The 20,319-nt window shown below is 30.7% G+C and overlaps 1 protein-coding gene across 7 annotated transcripts in view; it reads left to right on the top strand.

The window, feature by feature from the left end:
• LOC127725823 (phospholipase D1-like) overlaps positions 1-16,777 on the top strand; it is a 65,536-nt gene extending 48,759 nt beyond the window's left edge. For all 7 annotated transcript variants that reach the window (XM_052233111.1, XM_052233110.1, XM_052233112.1 and 4 more), the window contains 10 exons: positions 1,869-2,017; positions 2,816-2,934; positions 3,623-3,736; positions 4,588-4,698; positions 5,740-5,831; positions 6,753-6,916; positions 7,711-7,778; positions 8,078-8,295; positions 9,008-9,128; positions 10,875-16,777. In XM_052233111.1, the coding sequence (XP_052089071.1) occupies positions 1,869-2,017; positions 2,816-2,934; positions 3,623-3,736; positions 4,588-4,698; positions 5,740-5,831; positions 6,753-6,916; positions 7,711-7,778; positions 8,078-8,295; positions 9,008-9,128; positions 10,875-11,099 (1,381 nt within the window). In that variant the 3' untranslated portion in view covers positions 11,100-16,777. The remainder of the gene's footprint in view (positions 1-1,868; positions 2,018-2,815; positions 2,935-3,622; positions 3,737-4,587; positions 4,699-5,739; positions 5,832-6,752; positions 6,917-7,710; positions 7,779-8,077; positions 8,296-9,007; positions 9,129-10,874) is intronic.
• Positions 16,778-20,319: the final 3,542 nt, after the last annotated feature.

Raw genomic sequence — 20,319 nt, forward strand, 5'->3', positions numbered from 1 at the left:
TATTTTTGCTTATATTATTGGGAGATGATAGGTCACATAGGTCTACCTTTGTAAAAAATAAAATACAATCAACAAATAAATGTAAAAGAAGACAGTATGAGTAAATTTTTTTATCATGAAAAATTATATACTGTCGGTTTTGTGCCAATACTTTAGTTTTTTTGTCTCACCTGCAACGAAAGTTGCAGAATGCATGACATGGGGATTACGATCTGTCGGCGGTGACAACGTAAACTATTTGTATAAAGCTTTATATTTCAGAAGGAAGAGGACCTGGGATGCTTCATACCTTGTATACAGATACCTTATGTTATAATATTTCTGTCTGTCATATGTTCATTGTCCTTGACCTCATTTTCATGGTTCAGTTGATGCTTGAAAAAAACAAAATTCAGTCAAGATACTCACTTATTATGAGTAATAGGATAAAAATATTTGGAAAATGGGTTTTTTGCAATGTCTATGTGTCCCTCAGTTAATGTTCACCTGACCTTGACCTCATTTCATGGATCAGTGATTAAGGTTAAAGTTAAGTGGTCAAATCCATATCTAAGACACTATAAGCATCAAGTCAACTATATTTGATGTATGGAATGATCATAAGATGTATGTCCGACTGGCAGGGTTTCATCTGTGTAAAGAAAGAGCATAAGATGTATTTCCGACTAACAGGTTTTATCTGACCTTTGACTTCAATTTCATGGTTCATTGGACAATGTTTAGTTTTTGTGTTTTGTCCCATTTCTCAGATAATAGAAGCAATAGGGCCACTATATTTGGTGTATGGAATGATTGTAAGATGTACATGTTCGTGTGACAGGTTCATCTGACCTTGAACTCATTTTCATGGTTCATTGGATAATGTTTAGTTTTTGTGGTTTGGTCTATTTCTCCGATGTTATAAGCAATAGGTCAACTATATTTTGTGTATGGAATGATTGTAAGGTGTATATGTCCTACTTGCAGGTTTCATCTGAGCTTTGATCTCATTTTCATGGTTCATTGGATATTGTTTAGTTTTTGTGGTTTGGTCTATTTTCAGATATTATAAGCAAAAGGGAACTATATTTGGTGTGTGGAACCATTGTAAGGTGTACATGTCTGTCTAGCAGGGTTCATATGACCTTGACCTCATTTTCATGGTTCATTGGTCAATAATAAGTTTTCATAATTTTGTCAGTTTATCAGATACTATAAGCAATAGGTCAACTATATTTGGTGTATGGAATGATTGTAAGGTGAACATGTTTGTTGGGTAGCGTTCATATGACCTTAACCTCATTTTCATGGTTCATTGGTAAATGTTAAGATTTTTGTGGTTGGATTTTTTTCTCAGGTACTGTAAATTCAGAAATAATTTTGGTGCATCTATTATTGCAATTTTTAAAGAATGGACAAAAATGTGAGGTTAATTATTGCGATTTCAAGAAAATCTGCATACAGATAGATATGTCAGATATCAGAATGCCAGTTCTTATTATGATACACAACCAGTCACATTAATCGCAATAACAAAAACCTTGCAATAATTTCTGAATTTACAGTACTATAAGTGATAGGACCACTATATTTGTTGTATGGAATGATTGTAAGGTGTCTGTCTGGCAAGGTTCATCTGACCGTAGCATCATTTTCGTTGAACATTAATGTTAAGTTTACGGGATAGTTGTAGTAAAACCTTCAAATTACAAACTTTCAACTGAAATTCAAAGATGAGTAAAAAAAGGCAAAACATTTCAGGGTGTGCACTCTTGTTTTAAATACAGAATACAATCCATTTTTACATGAATAAGATGTCGAATATCTCATCTGCAATTGTAATCTATTCTTTCTTCATTAATGTGTTAATCATGGTTATTTTTCTCCAGTTTAGATACACCTGCTATCCTACATAAAACTAATAGTGAAATGAAAATAGATGAGTTAGGACTGGTTGGATCTAGTAAGATGTGGATTGGAAAAGACTATGTCAACTTTATTTACAAAGATTTTGTAGATTTACATGATCCATTTGAAGGTTAGTTAAGACAGTAATTGATAGTGTCCATGCTGGATAATAAATTTGGCCTTGATTTCTGTAAACCAATGGTTAAAACCTTCTTTGTATATTCAAATTTCACAACACTTAACTTGATGATCAATATAAATAGTTGATAAATAATGATATGTAAAAATTGATAAAATCTCAACTCATAGTAAAGACAAAAAATTATTTAAACCCCCCAAAAAACAAGAACTCAGTTTTAGGAAAGGAAAAATGTTTTACAATTGTTTTTTAAAGTAAACATAGAAAGAAGTCAAGTACTGTATTCCTACTCAGTAAGAAGAGAATATCTGGTAGGCTACAGCTTGATGTTTGTATTTCCTATAACAAATATCTTGAAGTTAGAACACAACATTCAATTAAGTGCATTCATGACAAACCACTGATATTTTATATCCATGTTATATATTAGGCCTTGTCTCAGGAGTTATCCTCATTTTTATATGACCGCAAAAATTATTTAAAATTAATATACATGATTTCTGAATATTATGTGTAAATGAAATATTAATTTATGACAGAAAATTTATGTATTTTTTTAAGTGATATTTGCTCCCATGCTGTTACATGGCTTTCTATCAATTACTTTTTGTTATGTAAAGCAAGTGAGATATATATAGTACAATTGAAAGAAGGGTTAATCATATTTCTCATAGGCTAATGTTTGTACATTACATATTGCTTTTTTCTGTCATTTTAACAATATCTTTCTTATCTTTCCTTTTGTTGAATTTGCTTGCAAGTTAACATTGGTTGCTTTGCTTTTTTAAGATTTTATTGACAGAACACAAACTCCCAGAATGCCTTGGCATGATATAGGTGGAGTTGTTTATGGGAAAGCAGCAAGAGATGTTGCCAGACATTTTATAGGGCGCTGGAATATGACGAAGGTTTGTAATGTGATTTGTTTGCGCTAGAATCTTAGTACTTAATTCTTCACATTTTATGCAAATCTTATTCTGTCCTTGAAAAAGACTCTCGTTCTCTTAAAATTGGTTGACGCAAAATTCCACATGATAAAATATTTCTGTGTGTTCCCGTTTTTGTAATTTAAATAAATTTGTTCAATTTAAGTCCAATTTGGATAAGTGAAATTTTCTTAGCACTAAATAGTATAATAAAAAAACACAATTGTTTTTCATTAAGTCAATTGTTTCACACCTGTAAGAATAGCCACAGGCATTTAATGTCATCTAATTCATTACCCTTGCAAAATAACATGGAAGAAAAGTGATTTATTCCTTCCTTTTAAATGAAGTGTAACTTGACAATTTGTAGTTCTTTTTTTGTAAAGAACCACAATAACACTCATTCAGAAATTCATTTTAACAAGTTACTTTGATAATTCAGTAAATGTTAAAATATTCCGAAATATTACAAAAGTAAACTAAAACTGATAAAAAGATTTAGCTAATTATTATAAACAACCAATGTATATGATTTACTGTAGTCTGGTATGTGTCTGCTTTTAACTTAATGTCCGCATTAAAGTAAATTACGGTCATTGTTAATAATTATTTCAAAGAAATTTTTTCTTAAAATACAGAAAGTAGTGTGTTTTTCTTTTTTATTTAACAGGTAGAGAAGGCAAAAAACAATCGTAATTATCCTTTACTGGTACCAAAAGGATACACTCCACATAACCTGGTTCCCCAGGTAATTAGGGACCAGTGTGATGAAGTTAAATCACAGGTTTGTGTAGTAACTCTTAAGCAAGTTAAATGATATTGAAAATCTATGTCATACATCAGGGGCTGATCCAGGATTTTTGAAAAGGGGTGTGTAATTCCCAATTTCTAGGCGGGTACATGCTCTTCAATCTATCCTGGATCAGTCACTGAACATATTAAATTTACTATTGTCAGAGTGATAATAGTTTGAAAATGAAAGTATTTTGAACAAATCACTAATTGCTGCTTTAGAGAAAAAAGAATGTTATTTGAAGAGTGAAATAAAAGACAATTTTAATGATGAGCAAATAACTTGTGAGTGGGTCAAATATAATTTTTAATAGTATACTATGAAATATTGTGTACAGGTGAATGAAATCTTTATATATAGACCACTTTGGTTTTAGTGAACATCATTCGTGCATTTAGGGGTATCGTCACTTCCATTCCATGTTGAGCGAGCGGTTGAGAAAATATGATGCTATATTGCACGAATTATTCGGTAAATTAAATTCTTATAATTGATAATCAGCACTGTCATTAGGGAATTGTGATTAAGTACCTACAGAACAAGCATTACTTCTAGTTTATGTTGCATAATGACGATCACAAAGACCCTTGATGAACTTTGATAGTGCAGGGATACAGGCGGTCCCCTCTATCTGGTAAATGACGTCATGAAGGTGCGCATAATTGACAAACTTTTCTGGTGAAGGACATAACTCGAAAGTGGTTTATTGTACTATGTAATATGATAAACTGTAATCTGTTCTATTAGGTCCAAATCACATAGCAAATTCTCTTAAGTTTTAATTTGTTTTATGACACCTTGTTCACTTTTGACACAGTATTTAATTCACTGTATTTTTTCAGATACTTAGAAGTGCTGGTGGTTGGTCATGTGGTATACAGAGACGGGAGACGTCAATACAAACAGCATATTTACATTGTATAGAAAGTGCCAAACATTATATCTACATTGAGGTTAGTGTATAAGAATACTTGATATCATTAAATGTAATTATTAAACTAGAATAAATAGCTTTTGATGATATCTGTGTGTTCAATTCAAACAATGGTTTGTATTAAATAGTATAGGCGTTGTATTTGTTTCGCCTGTGACGAAAGTCATGGAAAGTGAGACATAGGGATTGCATTTCCGCCAATGGTGACGGTGATGGTGTCAACAATTGTTAAGTTTTCAGCTTAAATTAGTTTGATAGGATCTACTTGTGATAGATAATGATATTTTGTATGAAGTTGCATTACTATCAGTTCATATCAGTTTGACAACTTTTATGTCATGGTCCAGTGACTTTCAATTAATAAGCAATTTTTAATAAGTTTTCTGCTCAAGTCAGATTGATAGGAACTACTTATGATAGATCAATGTATATATACTTTCTATAAAGTTACATTACTGTCTGTACATCTCAGTTTGTTTACCATTTTGAAGCCCTGCCCAGTTGATCATGGTCCAGCGACTTTGAATTAATAAGCAATTTTGCTGTTCATCAGATTGTCTTTTTCTGAATTTTATGCGGACAGACCAGACATATCTCTGTGTCAACAGTTTTATTTTATGCATATATATATATATTTACAATCTGATTGTAAAACTGATCCTGTGTCCACGTTTTACTTACAAGGATCTGAAAACTGATCCTGTGTCCACGCTTTACTTACAAGGATCTGAAAACTGATCTATTTTCTATTTTAAAGATACATAACTGTCAACTTGTGTAATACAATGATGAACAACCAAATTTGAGATTGACTAATTTTTATGCCTGCAATAAATAAAGAGAAAATGTAAATGGTTTGAACAAATATAAAGTGATGTCTAAGAAAGAAAAATTCTGCTGGAGAAATATTATTCATTTAGTACTGCTTGATATCATAGACAAATTGGGTTTTTTGAAAGAAAGAAAAATGGCCCACAACCGGTAAAGTTTATTTTTAACTATATTGCTTTTTTTCATAATGGTTTAACTGGTTATATATGTTTCATACTTTTTTTTTCAGAATCAATTCTTCATCACATATATAGGGGACCATGCAGTTGTAAAGAATGAAATAGGTGAAGCTTTGTTCAAAAGGATTGTCAGAGCTCATAGGTATGTATTAAAGACTTTCATATATGACTAGTTAAATTGTTATTTGAATGCAACAGTTTTGAAATGATGTGTTAGAAATTATTTTGATAAATCATTTATATCAAATGTATATATTGGTATAGAAAAGGGATTTTCAATGTTTTTAAATGACAGCAAAAAAATTTGGGGGTCGTATATTGCTATCACGTCGTCAGCGGCAGTGTCGTCGTCTGAAGACATTTGGTTTCCAGACAATAACTTTAGTTTAAGTGTATGGATCTCTATGAAATTTAACCAAAAGGTTCAATACCACAAAAGGAAGGTTGGGATTGTTTTTGGGGGTGATGGTCCCAAGACCAAAACAGATTTACTAAAGTATTGCACAACAGCACAGTGTATTGCACAACAGCAAGAAATCTTCAATTGAATATAAATTCAAAACATACAACCAATTTCAAGTTCTTTGACTACATTTATTCTGTGTCAGAAACCTATAATGTGTCAAATATTTAATTACAATCCAAATTCAGACCTGTATCAAGCTTGAATATTGTGTCCATTTTTGCCCCAACTGTTAAGGGTTGGATTTCTGCCTTTGTATCCAGCTGCACTCGGCGAAGCAGTTTATTTTTGTTTTGTTTCTTTGATTTAAGAGATTTAAAGAAAATGCTCCTTTTGTAGAATACATTCCACAATGCATCTGTTTGGACAAAACTGCTCAGAGTCCAAATTCAGATCAAACATAGAACATGTAGATTTAATATAGAAAAAATAATATAAAGTGACCTTCTCTATGAATATTCTCTATAACCTATTGATAACATTTGTTATTAAATGATTAATATTGTAATTTTACTAAAATAAAGATTATATTCTTTTTTGATAACAAATACAAAACTGTTGAAGAAATGCCTGTTATTTGAATGGTATTATATCTTGCAGGAACAACGAAACATTCCGTATATATGTTGTTATGCCATTATTGCCTGCCTTTGAAGGAGAAATAGGAAAATCTGGTGCCTATGCTATTAAAGCTATCACACATTATAACTACACATCTATATGCAAAGGACCACAGTCACTGTGGAACAATTTAGGGAAAGAAGGTAAGATAATCAGATAAAACGTCAAAGGTCTAAATCGACTGTCTATTTTCTTTTTACATGAAATATATATATTTAAAAAATAGTAGTGAAATATTTAGATTATTCCAAAAGACCAAACCTACTACAAACTCCCCCCAGTGATTTCCACAAAGAGTAACTTTTTTGGTGGCATAAAAACAGTAAATTTCAATAAACTTAATTAAGTACAGTAGGAAAACAAACTTGTTAATAGTGGAGAGGTGGATTTAGTTACCATGGCTGTAAGGAGAATACTGCTGCTGTATAGAAATATAAGGAAGATTTTTTTAAATTAATATAAAGGAGGAAGCAACAAAAGTATTCTCTTTAAATATTCCAGTTATTAATTTACACACAGACACCTAGTAAGATAAAAATGAATAAATGTACAACCCTTAGTTAGCAATGTATTCATATATCAATTGTTTTAAGTGGTCACTTTCTGTGCATTCATCATGACACTCAGTTTTATTGCTGTAGAAATTAGTTCCCTTGGTAAACCCCTAGATTTGGTTTGTAACTGATAATCTCCACCAGTAGATCAAGTTTACCTCATAAATTCATGCAGTAAATCTTGAACTGCTATTTCTGTGGTGTTGAAAGCACTGCTTCTTGGCATGTCTATTTTAATTGGTATGATTTGATTTGCAGAATGATAAAAAAAGATAATTTTCCTCTTTGTATGTAGAATGATGATAAGTAAGTGATATTATCTCCCGTTAGTGTGTTAACAGAATGATTTGTGATAATATGTGTATTTACTGTTGTTGTTGCAGGTATAGAACCATTAAATTACATTACATTCTGTGGGTTAAGGACACACACTGAGCTCAATGGCAAATTGGTAAGTTTTTTTTATCTCCAATATTATATATTACGGGTTATATTTAATTTGAAATTAACAATAATGTCAAATAACAGGAAAAACTATTGTTAAAATTTAAAATGGACAAAATTTATCTAAAGGTCAGTGTTAATGTAGTTATATATCTGTAATTAGTACCATAAGTAGCATACTTTATCATTTCAATTTAGAAAAAAAGTGGCATCATAGAGCATTGTAAATTAAGCATTTCTGTTTAAGGACCATTTCTAGATATATGGTGTAAGAGCTGATGACTAATCTTTTGATTATTTTTTCAGATCTCAGAATTAGTGTATGTTCATAGTAAACTTATGATTGTTGATGATGACACTGTTATTTTGGGATCGGCAAATATCAATGACAGAAGCATGCTGGGAGATCGAGATAGTGAAATTGCTGTGATGTTTCAGGACATCCATAAACACAAAGTTAGAATGAATGGAGTCGAACATATGGCAGGCAAATTTGCATCTTCCATGAGAAAAAATTTGTTCAGGTAAATGTCTTATCTTCTATTAAAAATTAGGAGATGTGGTATGATTGCCAATGAGAAAACTGTCCATAAAAAGATCAAATGAAAAGGATGTTAACAACTGCAATTCTTGATCACTGTACAACATTCAACAATGAGCAAAACCCATATTGTAAAGTAAGCTATAAAAGTCCCTAGATATATATGACAGACAGCAACCAACGACAACTACTGAATTACAGGCACATAAGGAATGTGATGAGGTGTAGCCATGACATGCTTATGAATGCTCAACCTTCCACCTTGACCTGGGACAGTGGTGTAACAACAAAATATTATCACAATGTATAAAAGTCAGTATGTTTTTATCAAATGTCTAATGCAGCATTGTTTTTATGTCAACTCTGAGTGGACAATGAACACCAATTCCGTGTTTGATGCTGTGTTTGCTTGGTATCATTTCCTGTTGCATAACAGAATGCAATAAAGTTGTTCACTTATTGTTTGCTAGCACCAATTCTGGTTTTGTTGTGCTCATTACCAATAAACTCAATTTGAAAATGTCAAATGTATGATTAATGCCAGTAAATACTAATATATATGTATACAATAACCTATCTTCTAAATACCATCAACTTTGTTAACATTATTATCAGCTTTAGATATAATAGAACATATAGGGAGAGATTAGGACTGTGTCCAATGTATGTGTTATGATTATTTTATCATGTTACAGGGAACATCTAGGGATAGATCCGTTAGACAACACTATAGATTTATCTGATCCTGTCAGTGATGTGTTCTACAAAAACTTCTATCTTAGTGTGGCAACAGTGAACACTGGGATATATGAAAAGGTAAGGTATCTGTGTTTCTTCATCGTGTACTACTCATTTTTTTATCTCAGAGTGGCTGTAAGAAAATACATGTACTAATATTTGAACCAAGGTAGGGTATATGTCCTATTTCTGTAATGTGTTGGTACACCATGAATGCTTATATCTTAAATATAATTGAATATTCAACTAGACAGTCATAAGTTAAAAGTTGAAGTATAGGATTAAAAAATCATAACATGATGTTTTTTTATTTATATCAGATGTTATTATCAGTCCTCAGTCAAATCAGCCCTAAATCCTTCGCCTCCCTTGGACTAATATCTTGACCTAGGGCTGATAATATATCTGAAATAAAAACTGTCGAGGTATAATCTGATAACAATTTTTGGTAAATTTGGTAAGAGCTATTCCATTTATACGTATATATCCAAAGGAAATCACAACGAAGTCACTTCTATACTTGATTATTTGAATGCAACAGACAACTACACAAAATATCACTTCTTTTAATAGTTCATTGAGGTTGACTACCTTCCTTGGTTAAAAGCTATAACTGAAATAATACAAAATTAAAGAATGTAAAAGATTTTCCATTTGAATTTTGTTTACACACCAAATCTACCGTAGAAAGGCTTGTATAGTCCGCGGTTTTATTCTCCAAAATTGGACCTTCCAGACGGGGTGCGGACTATAGAGTACAATAAGCAAGATATAAGAGAAAAATTTCAATTTCGCGGGCGAGGTGGTTTGTTTACGTTCCGCCATCTTTGTTATTTATATTGTAGAGGGCGCTCTTATATTTTTTCAAACTAATAATTTTAACTCATCCATATTAATAAGTTATTTCTATTCAATATCAAATAATAACTGATAAATATAAAAACTAAACCTTTCATTACAAATTTCTCGTTTCTTTTCAATGCATTGGTTGAAATAAACTGGTATCTGCTTGATTGAAACGATACAAACATAGTGAAAAAGACAACCGTAAACCAGCTTAGAATTTGTAAACTACAAAACGTAATCGGTTATTGTTCGTTCCGTTTTGGTGTTTCATACTGACTAATATGGTTTGTATTAGCTTAAGACCCTTCAAACATTAATGTGATAGATATATTAAAGACTGTTTTACAAAAGGATGGAACTTTTTTACTTTCAAAGTCGTATTATAGTGATATCTGTTATGTACGGATTTCGACTCTCACCGGTTAATTTCTTCTTTTACACGTGCTTTTTAAACTTCCTGTTTAAACATACACAAGTTTCTAAATTGTTTTTTAAGAGAAATAAACTTATTTTAACAATCATGAAGCGTTCTAGAATCATTTACAAGCAGTTTCAGCTTCTGTTTGGTGATGGAAAACAGGTTTTTCCAAGAAAATACCGCAAACGACCGCACAGGATTTGAAATTACCGGAGTTTCATTAGACCTTTTCTAACAGTTACAAAAAGTTTTTTTACCTAAAATTTCGTGGGGAGAAGGGGGTGCGGACTATGTACCAGTGCGAACTATACAAGCCTTTCTACGGTATTAGTTGCCTTTCTAAAAATTAAGTTGGGGAAATTCATAAACTTGTAGCAATTTCTTTGTATGGCACATCTAAGAAATACAGCAGTGCTTGAAAATTAACATTTTTCACATTAAACTATTCTTTATGTCTAGATTAAATGAGCAAAATGTGAGGAACAAAATCCATCAAAAAATGACCAGGTGTGTTATTTTGAGATTTACTTTTTAAGTTTAAAAGAAAGACTTTCTTTCAGGTGTTCCGATGTCTACCTAACAATCAGGTGCTATCATTCAACGAAGCAGATGCATACATGCAAGAGAAGTCAATGGCAGAGACAGATCCAGCTACTGCACATAAAGAATTAAAAAGAATACGTGGCAATCTTGTCTTAATGCCACTTAAATTCTTAGACAACGAAAGCAGTATCATTCCATTTGGCGGTAGAGAAGCACTTTTACCAGTTTCAGTATGGGTTTGATCATGATGATTGGGAATATTATAAACTGTAGATATGATATGATGATTTTTATTGTAATGAAATTAAATGGCATATTTGTTACATTAGTTGTAAGGAAAAACATGTGGAGTAATGACAACTCACTTTAGTCAGTTTCTTAAATAAGTATTTTGATTATTAACTTAATTGAAGTAGATTGTATGGATTATGAAATATATCATGAATAACATTGTTCTTTCAATTAAGAAAATTGAGTAACTTCATTAGAATGGAACTATAAAAGGTATTAGAGTATCAGTTATGATGTACATGTATTACATGCATTTATTCATTATTTGATGCATTTCAACTACTGATATTCAGAATTATTTTTGTTGATGAAAAACTAAACATGTATTAGTAATATATAGAATTATCATATTTTAATGAATTTCATTCTCCACAATTAATTCCCAGTGATATGTTTTTTTTGTAAATTGGTTTTATTTTATATTATTTACATTTGATTATGTCCTGATATCAATTGAAGTCATATATTTCAGCAGTGTTGATGTTTTGGGGAAATTCTTTGTCATATAGCATCACCATTTTCATAAATCAAAGCGTCTTTATACCACCCACTGGCAAAGATGGGCTATATATTGATTGAATGTTCATATGTCTGTTTTTCACTCTGCGTTTCCTACTCACCTTTCAAGGTAAATCAGTGACTTGACATAAAGAAAAATTCACAGATTGTCGAGTTCATGATGTTGTTGGATAATTCCTTTTTTATCTATTTGACAAAATATCAGAATAAAATGCAGGTTTCCCACAAAGATAACTACGTATTCTTTAATATCATGCCACATTTTTCCATATTGCTCATTGAATCTCCAATCCAATAATAGATTACACTGTAACAGTGTTTTCATTTTTGATTAATATAAATTTGTTTTTTTTGTTAACTGCATTGGAAATATAGTATAATTATATAGTCATGGACTTACCTCGAATCCATTGTGCTTTGAGCAAATGAAATATTTGACTGAACCAAGAATTAGGGGCATTACTTACAAAAGTGTTCATAGGAAGATGTGTATATTTTAATAGTGACTGTTAACAATGATTCCCTAGATAATAATGTCATCACCATTTGCCTTCATTGGTCTCAGTCACATGACGGTGGATAGATATAGTCACATGACGGTGGATAGATATTTGTCTTATTTATTATTAGTTTCTTCACGAATTATTGTTGAAAAGATATGTATGTATATAAACAGAGTCATATTTATTTTTATACAATCATGTACATTGATGCAAGCATCTCATATTGTTGAAGTTAAGATTACATATGGTATATTTATATGTTGGTATTTTTTTTATCAGATTTTAGATAAGAAGGTAGACTTAAAGTGTGAAAACTGCTCAATACACACCAATTGCATCGTTATAGTTTAAATTATTTAGAAAGTGATGGCTTAAATATAAGGTTATTGAGATCTTCTAGAAATATTGGTATTAATTTACTGACTAAATAATGGTTCTAAAATACCTCTCCATTTTTTGTGCGGTTTGGTTGCTTTCCCAATAATGTATACCAATAATCTCCTTTCACTCATATTAATGGAAGCTGTTTTTAAAGAAACTAAGGGTTTATGATCGAAAACGATTTTTACACTTTATTTGTACCATGCTTTTACGAAAGGTAATACAAAAAACTAATAAGCCATAGAGCTTGATTTAAAAGTAGCATTCTGTTTCATTCTTGCCATGAAATGAATTGACTTTTTATTCCAATTTTTATATAAAGATTAATTAAAATGATTAAGTAAATATTTTATGTCTGTTTAAACACTTTCTAGAACTATATAGCATTGCATACTAGTTTATGTTATTTGATCATACTAGTCTTGTATTAGTATATTTGTGTATGATAAATGACAATTTTTACACCAATTCATTTCTAAATACTAATCAGTAGTCATAAAATTCTCCTGGTCAAATACAAATTTGTCTTCTTTATTTTATGCATTTGGCTATTTTTAATTTGCGCTTTTTATTATTGTTCATTTCAGTCTATATGCAACCAATTTTAAACTGTATATTGCTACGCCTTTTATATTTATTTATGTCTTACATCAAAGTGCATTGTTTTCATTTTTTCGTCGGGTGCTCTGGCTTCCTCCACTAATAAAAACTAGCTACCAAGATATAACCAATAGTGCTGAAAGTAGCATAAACACCAACAATCAATCAAAATCTGTAAAAAGTAATGTTAACTACTGTAAAGTCAGAAATTATTGCGAGGTTTTTATTAACACGAATATTACGACTGGGTGAGTATTACAATAATAAGAACTCGCAATCTGATGTCAGATACATATAACTGTATGCAGATGATATTGAAATCACAATAATTAATCTTTTTTTCCTTTCGTCAAAATTCCGATGATAAATGATGCAATAATTTCTGAATTTACTGTATGCTATTCTGATTGAATTATTTACACATTGAGAAGGCAAGTACTTTCAATATCAGCTAGTCCCAAGGTTCTGATGCATTGTCATGATCAATTGATAGAATACTATACAAATAATATGTGATGATCATGAAAGAAGAGATCACTGGATTTTTACAGCTTTTGACCACATATAGTCCCTGGTCACATAGACAAACATACCATATAGTTTTACCAATGTTTGTTGTTTTGTCATTTAGAATTACAATAGTTGTAAAGAGTTTTATTATCATGTTTATAGTTTTATTATTTAGTTGTAAAATAATTAGTTGCAAATATAGTTTGGGTTTTACTTGGTTGACATTGCCGTCCATGAAAATGAAAAAAATTATGCAATACATGATTTCTAATATAGATCATTTCAACATGGAGGATGACAAAGTAGTAAAGGACATTTTTCTACGTATCTGTCTAGATTTCCCACAGGCGAAATAAGGAAATAGAAAGACACTTAATTTTTCCTTCATTTATTTGAGAAACACAAGTTCTTTTAATTTGTTCTTTTAAACTTATTTTTTTGTTTCTTTGATTTTATGTTCCCTAAATAAAATTCCTTGATCCATCCCTGTATAGTATATAAAAATGATTAGTCCTTCAACAATGAGTAAAACACAAACTGTATAGATAGCTATAACAGGCCCACACATGACAAGAAAGAACTCTTTTAAAACTATAGTATAAGGTTTTTAGGAGTTTGATGTAGGATATTGTATTTATATTTGAGTAATTTATTATTATTGTCATACTTGTATTATATTTTTAGTAAGCTTATCAGTCATCCTAAACAGGGTAAACTGTAATCTGCTTGTAATGAGATTATTTTGCTTTTATGCTTGAAAAATTATTTTATAATGATATATTCTATTTAAATAGTTGTTATAGTATTAGAAAATTCTTATTTGGCTAAATGATCTAAGTTAATGTAGTTTTAATTATTAGATGTTTTGTATTTTGATTTAGCTTTGCTTTTGTAAGATAATTTTTATAATTGTTGATGTTTTGACATTTGATTTACCACATGAGTTATTTAAAAACAAAATCATATATGATCAGATTGAATTTGATTTGGAAAAGTTTATAGATGTATATGCTAGGCTTTCTCATTGACAAAGTGAAATACCAAGTTTTGCACATATATAGACTATTCCAAAATGGTGATTGTCTTGCCTGCTATGGTAGATATTTGAGCATACTGTTTCTTGTGTCTGGCATCAGCAATTGATAAAGTTTGACAAGGTTACACATTATGTGTAAACATTTTATAATTTTAATAAGCCCATTTCTAAGCAAAAATTTGAAAATCAGTCCTTCTTACACAATGTCCATCTTCCTTCTGACTACTTTTGAAATTCAGCAAACTGAATACAAAAATTTACAAAAGCTTTTATTAACAAAAGAACACACAAAAAAATCATTTTAGATGGAATGTTAGTCAATGGATAATGTAAATACCTTGTTGTATATTTATTCATGACAGTTTCAACTATTAAGGTGGCTCATTAAATGGATGTCTTCAATACTGATAATGACGTTATTTGTTATGCTGTAATTTTCTGCAGATTTTTTGTTGTTGCTGTTTTTATCAATTGTTACATTCAAATCTTTTTGAATTTTAATTGAAAAAGACAATAGTACACTTACAAATGTCTTCTTTTTTATTTATTTCCATGTTGACTTTCAATGCAGTTTTACTAATTCAAAGTACTGCATGACTATATCTGCAATAAAGGGATTTCTCAATGTTAAATAATTTGTCTCATTGATAAAAGAAATCCTCTTATTTGGTCATGTGCTTAGTAGAATGGAATTATGATAAATGAACTTTCAAGGCTGTTGGAAGTTACAAAATAAATACTGAGAAGTTACAAAATAAATATTGGGAAGTTACAAAATAAATAATGATTCTCGATCTCATAATTTGATATTGTCTTTTACAGTACCGAAATGTATATCTCTTAGTCAAATCTCTCTTTTATTGATCTTGAAACATTTGAGGGTTTTTAAAGATTGTGTGATTAACATTCACTATTTAATTATAATTTTCCCAAATAAAAAAATGGGTCATTTGATAACCAATTTTAGATGAAACTTACTTAGTGGGTTTCATATTAGGATAGTTTTGAACAAATTGGCTGAAAAAACTGATAAATTTATGTTGCATGATCAATTATAATGAGTTTTTATTATTCCGAAGATTGTCAAGTTGTTGACTCTTATATTGTGAAAATGTTAATCTGAACATTTTGACCTGTAATAACTGTACTGTTATGCAATGTTTATATTGACATGCACTGACTGTAGACTTATTCAGTGTTCTATAGAATATTAAATGACAAATTGATATTGATATGTACATTGTAATATTTAAAATATTGATACCAAGAAAAGTTCTATTGTAATCATTTAATGATAGCATTAAGTCTAGTGGTCAAATGTTTACATGTTCCTCTACCAACTCTTATCTAAAGAAAAGATTTCAATGTTAGAAAACCATCTGAAATGCATGTCAGCAACCTTTTGATTTTTCAAATTACAAATCTCATATCTTTAATTTTACATATTTCAGTAAATATGGATAAATAAAAAATGTAAGGCTAATTGATCTTTTTTTGTGGTGCTTTAAGCAACTTTGGTTTTTATGCAAATTATGTTTAAATTTAATTTAATAAAAAGACCTACAAAGAACAATGACTTTTCTACCAAGGATAAATTTGATTAAATGTCAACTCATATCCAAAATCCTTGACAGAACTATTCATTTCTGTGGCCTAAGCATGTACTGTAGATTCAGAAATGTTTGCAATGTTTTTATTATTTGGAAAAAAATGACAGGAAAGGTTTCACAAAAATAAAAATTCACATTGTTAATTTAAGAAGCATTCATTGTATGCAGCATTTCCTGGAATTTAATAATTAATCTCTCACATTTATGATCCTTGTTCAATGATATCTATAATAAATGCATGTAAAGATTTCTGAATTTACAGTAATTTTAAGCATTCCATTTTATTCTTATTGTAATTTCCTCCTACAATTCCTTATAGTAAACATTCCATTATGGCTGTATTGTTCCTTGTTTTAATCCTATTGATTAATATTGTCAATTGTTTCTTTGTATTTTTACAATGATCTCATCTGATTTCTATACAACATATCATGATAATAAACAGAGAACATTAAACATTTCATTCAGTTGTCTCCTCTTGTTTTCTTTTAAGTGTATTTTAATTCAAAATACACAATACAACAGTGATTAAATTATTTCAAATTTTTAGAAGTTATGTTCTATTTTAAAAGTTTTGGGAATGGTATCATATAGATATTGATTATAGAAAGCAAGTGTATTAATTTGTTATTGTTAGACCATAGGTAAGTTTTAGTTCAAATTTGTGGTTCCATTGATATACCACACTACTGTCAAAGTCAAGGGTACCAATAAGGAAAGTAATTTAAGGTTATTTATAGGTTCTTTAACACATTATTCTGATGCACACATGTGGCACTGATAATAATATTTTTTGAAAAGATAGATAAAATCAGATGAAATTATGCAGTTTTGCCAAAAATTTGAAAGAGTAGATTCCATTTAATCAATAAATGATTAATTTCAGTAATATTTCTTACTTTCTTAATATAACGACCACTTTTAAGTTTACTAAAAACATTACATATAGCCAACAAAATTAAGAGATTTCAATAAGTAGTTTTATAATTATACCCCTGGAAACAAAGTTTGGGATGATATATATATGAATCATCATGTCCATCGACCTGTCTGTCAGTCCTGCTTCGTGTCTGGAACATAATTTTTATACCATTGAACTTAAGGTGATCTAAGTTAGTATACAGATGCATCATTATCTTTTGGTGTGTCTTATACCAAAGTTTGTTCACTCTGACCTTAACTTTGACTCCTTTGATAGTAAAACATAGTCCAATTTGTGTCCAGCTCATAACTTTTGTACCGTATATGGTAGGTTAACTTAAAGTAATATGCACTTGCATCATTGGCTAGAAGTGTGTCGTATACAGTAGTCAGGTCACTCATACCTTGACCCCTATGATAGTTAAAAATTGTGAGATTTGTATTGGGTTCATAACTTTTGTACTGTAGCACTGATATTGACAAATCTTTGTATGCAGAAGTATCATACTGACTTTGACTTTGACCTTTGACCCCTATGATATAACATAGTCAAATTGGTGTCAGGCTCAAAACTTATGTACAGATCCAAACTTGGTATGCAGTTACATTATGGGCTGGGGAAATGTTATATACAAAAGTCCAGTCACTTAGACCATGACTTTGACCCCTGTGATAGTAAAACATGATTTGTACTGTGGAAATTATAAGGCAGTGTCTGCGCGACCCAGCATGCGGGGACGAGAAGCCAAATTTGCCTTCATGAGCTATGCGTACCCGCATCGGGTTTCATAGTTAAATGTCATCGGATCAAGAATGAAACGTGAAATATACACGGAAATTATCAATAATTTGCGGATTTTGTGAATTCAGTGAAGAGAGTGGAAAATAATATTTTTTAATTTGTATTTATTAGTTAAAGATACATAATAAACATTGTAAATTAGATGCACACTAAAGGAATAAAACTGTACAGTCCTTGTAAAAGAAAACATAATAAAATTAGAAATTAAATGTAAATTATACTGAATTTGAAAAAAAGATATGTAAAAACTCGAATGTGAAAATAACTTTCTAGTAAAATGTGAAACAGAAACCAAAATTTTAAAATATCTAAAACGACTAAAAAAAAAGCTTGAGTGTATCAGGGACAGTCTAGTTAGTAAAGAAAGTCCCTGAGTGTATACATAAATTAAAAAAGCATGTACTAAGATCAAATTCCATATGTATAAACATAGATGCATTTGATAATTATATATCCATTCAGAACTCTACTCCTTCTACTGTTGCACCTGAAATACAATAAAATATTTCAGGTGTTCATATATAGGTTAAAATGAACAATGTTATGTATGATGAATAAATTAATAGATTTGAATTAATTATGTGTTATCTATATGTATAGATAATCAGTGTTATTTATATATTTATTTAAAGAACTTAAAACTGTTTTTATTTTGTTTTGTTTTTCTCACTTGTTTGTAATGCTTTTTAATTGGATTATCATTTAATTTTTGTTATTATAGATTCCATTATACAATAACTATAGTTAATATTTAAAGGGAAAATATTTAAAAACCAACCAGAGACATTTTTCATCTCTGTGGGTAATCAATAAATTCACTAATTGCGATAATTTCTGCGTTTATTTCACATTTTATTCCCAATCCGATGATATTTAATTATAAAACCGGATGCGGGTACGGGTAGCCTAAGAAGGCTAATTTGGCTACTCGTCCCCGCATGCAGGTTCGCGCAGACACTGCCAAATTATAATTGGGTTGACCAAAATCTGTATGCTGATGCAACATTGTCCAATTAATTCGTAGCCTCACTGTAGGGGTCAAAACTTATGTACAGTAAAACTTTGGCTAATAAAACTTGGTATGCAGTTACATCATAAGCTGGTGTGTATTATGTACCGAAGTCAGGTCAATCAGACCATGACTTGACCTTTGACCCCTATAATAGTAAAACCTTGTCTGATGGGTGCCTTTTGCATCACTTTTGTACCGTAGAACTTTGGTTGACCACACTCAGTATATAATACTGATGCATTATGGTATTGGCGTGGTCAAATATCAAAGTCAGGTCACTCTGACCTTTACCTTTGACCCCTTTGATAATATGAAATTGATTTTTGTATGGTGCATAAGTTTTGTACTGTTAGTGCTAAGATTGACAAAGCTTTGTATACAAAAGAATCATGGGATCCGGATGTGTCTAATACCAAAATCAGGTCACTTTGCATTGACATATGCTGAAAGGCAAAAATCTCAAAATGTAACAGTCTCAATACTGAATTTCACAGCAGCAACTAAAATGCATCTACGGTGGTATTAGTCTGGCTGTGCAGACACTGTATACTACATGTAAAACAATCTCACTATTTTTACAGACATGGGGTTCATACTAATATTTTCTTTTGATTCTTTTGTTCGAATATGCTTATATAAGTAACCTTAAAAATTATGATATTGTTCAAATACGATATGTTTTACATTGCCCGGTATTGAATGTTAGCTGGAAGGTCATGCATAAGTTGTCTCACTTTTTTTGGTCTCTTAATCACATTACGGTACCATTTTTTATGCATCAGTTGGGCATATTGACAATGTCTGTTCAGTCATGCTCAAGGCCGAAATATTTCAAAATCCAAAATCTAAATCAGAGCTTTGCATGAGAGGGTACAGTGGAATCCGTGTACACTCCCTATCGGGATAAATGGAGATGTGTCACTAACGTATACAACAATATTTACAATATCCCCACCTCAACACGAGGGAGTGCTAGGACTTCGGGCAGAGTTTGTTATTATGGTGGAGGAAGCCGAGGCTAACCGAAGAGATATCAGCAGATTGATCTGTCCGGGGCAATTTTAACCAACCGAGGCCCCCAAAGTCCCCATTTTAGTTTAAACTCCGGTCTCGGTACCAGAGATGTGTGTGGGAGGGTGAAAATCACCCATCTGATATACTGATATTTTTAGCGCCCCGAGTCAGAATCGAACTCGGGACCTTCAGCACTGTAGCCATCGGTCTTAACCACTAGACTACGAACCCACACAGGTGTATTCCTGAATCAAAATGATTTC

Source organism: Mytilus californianus, unplaced genomic scaffold, assembly GCF_021869535.1.
Source record: "Mytilus californianus isolate M0D057914Y unplaced genomic scaffold, xbMytCali1.0.p SCAF_15, whole genome shotgun sequence".
NCBI lineage: Eukaryota > Metazoa > Mollusca > Bivalvia > Mytilida > Mytilidae > Mytilus > Mytilus californianus.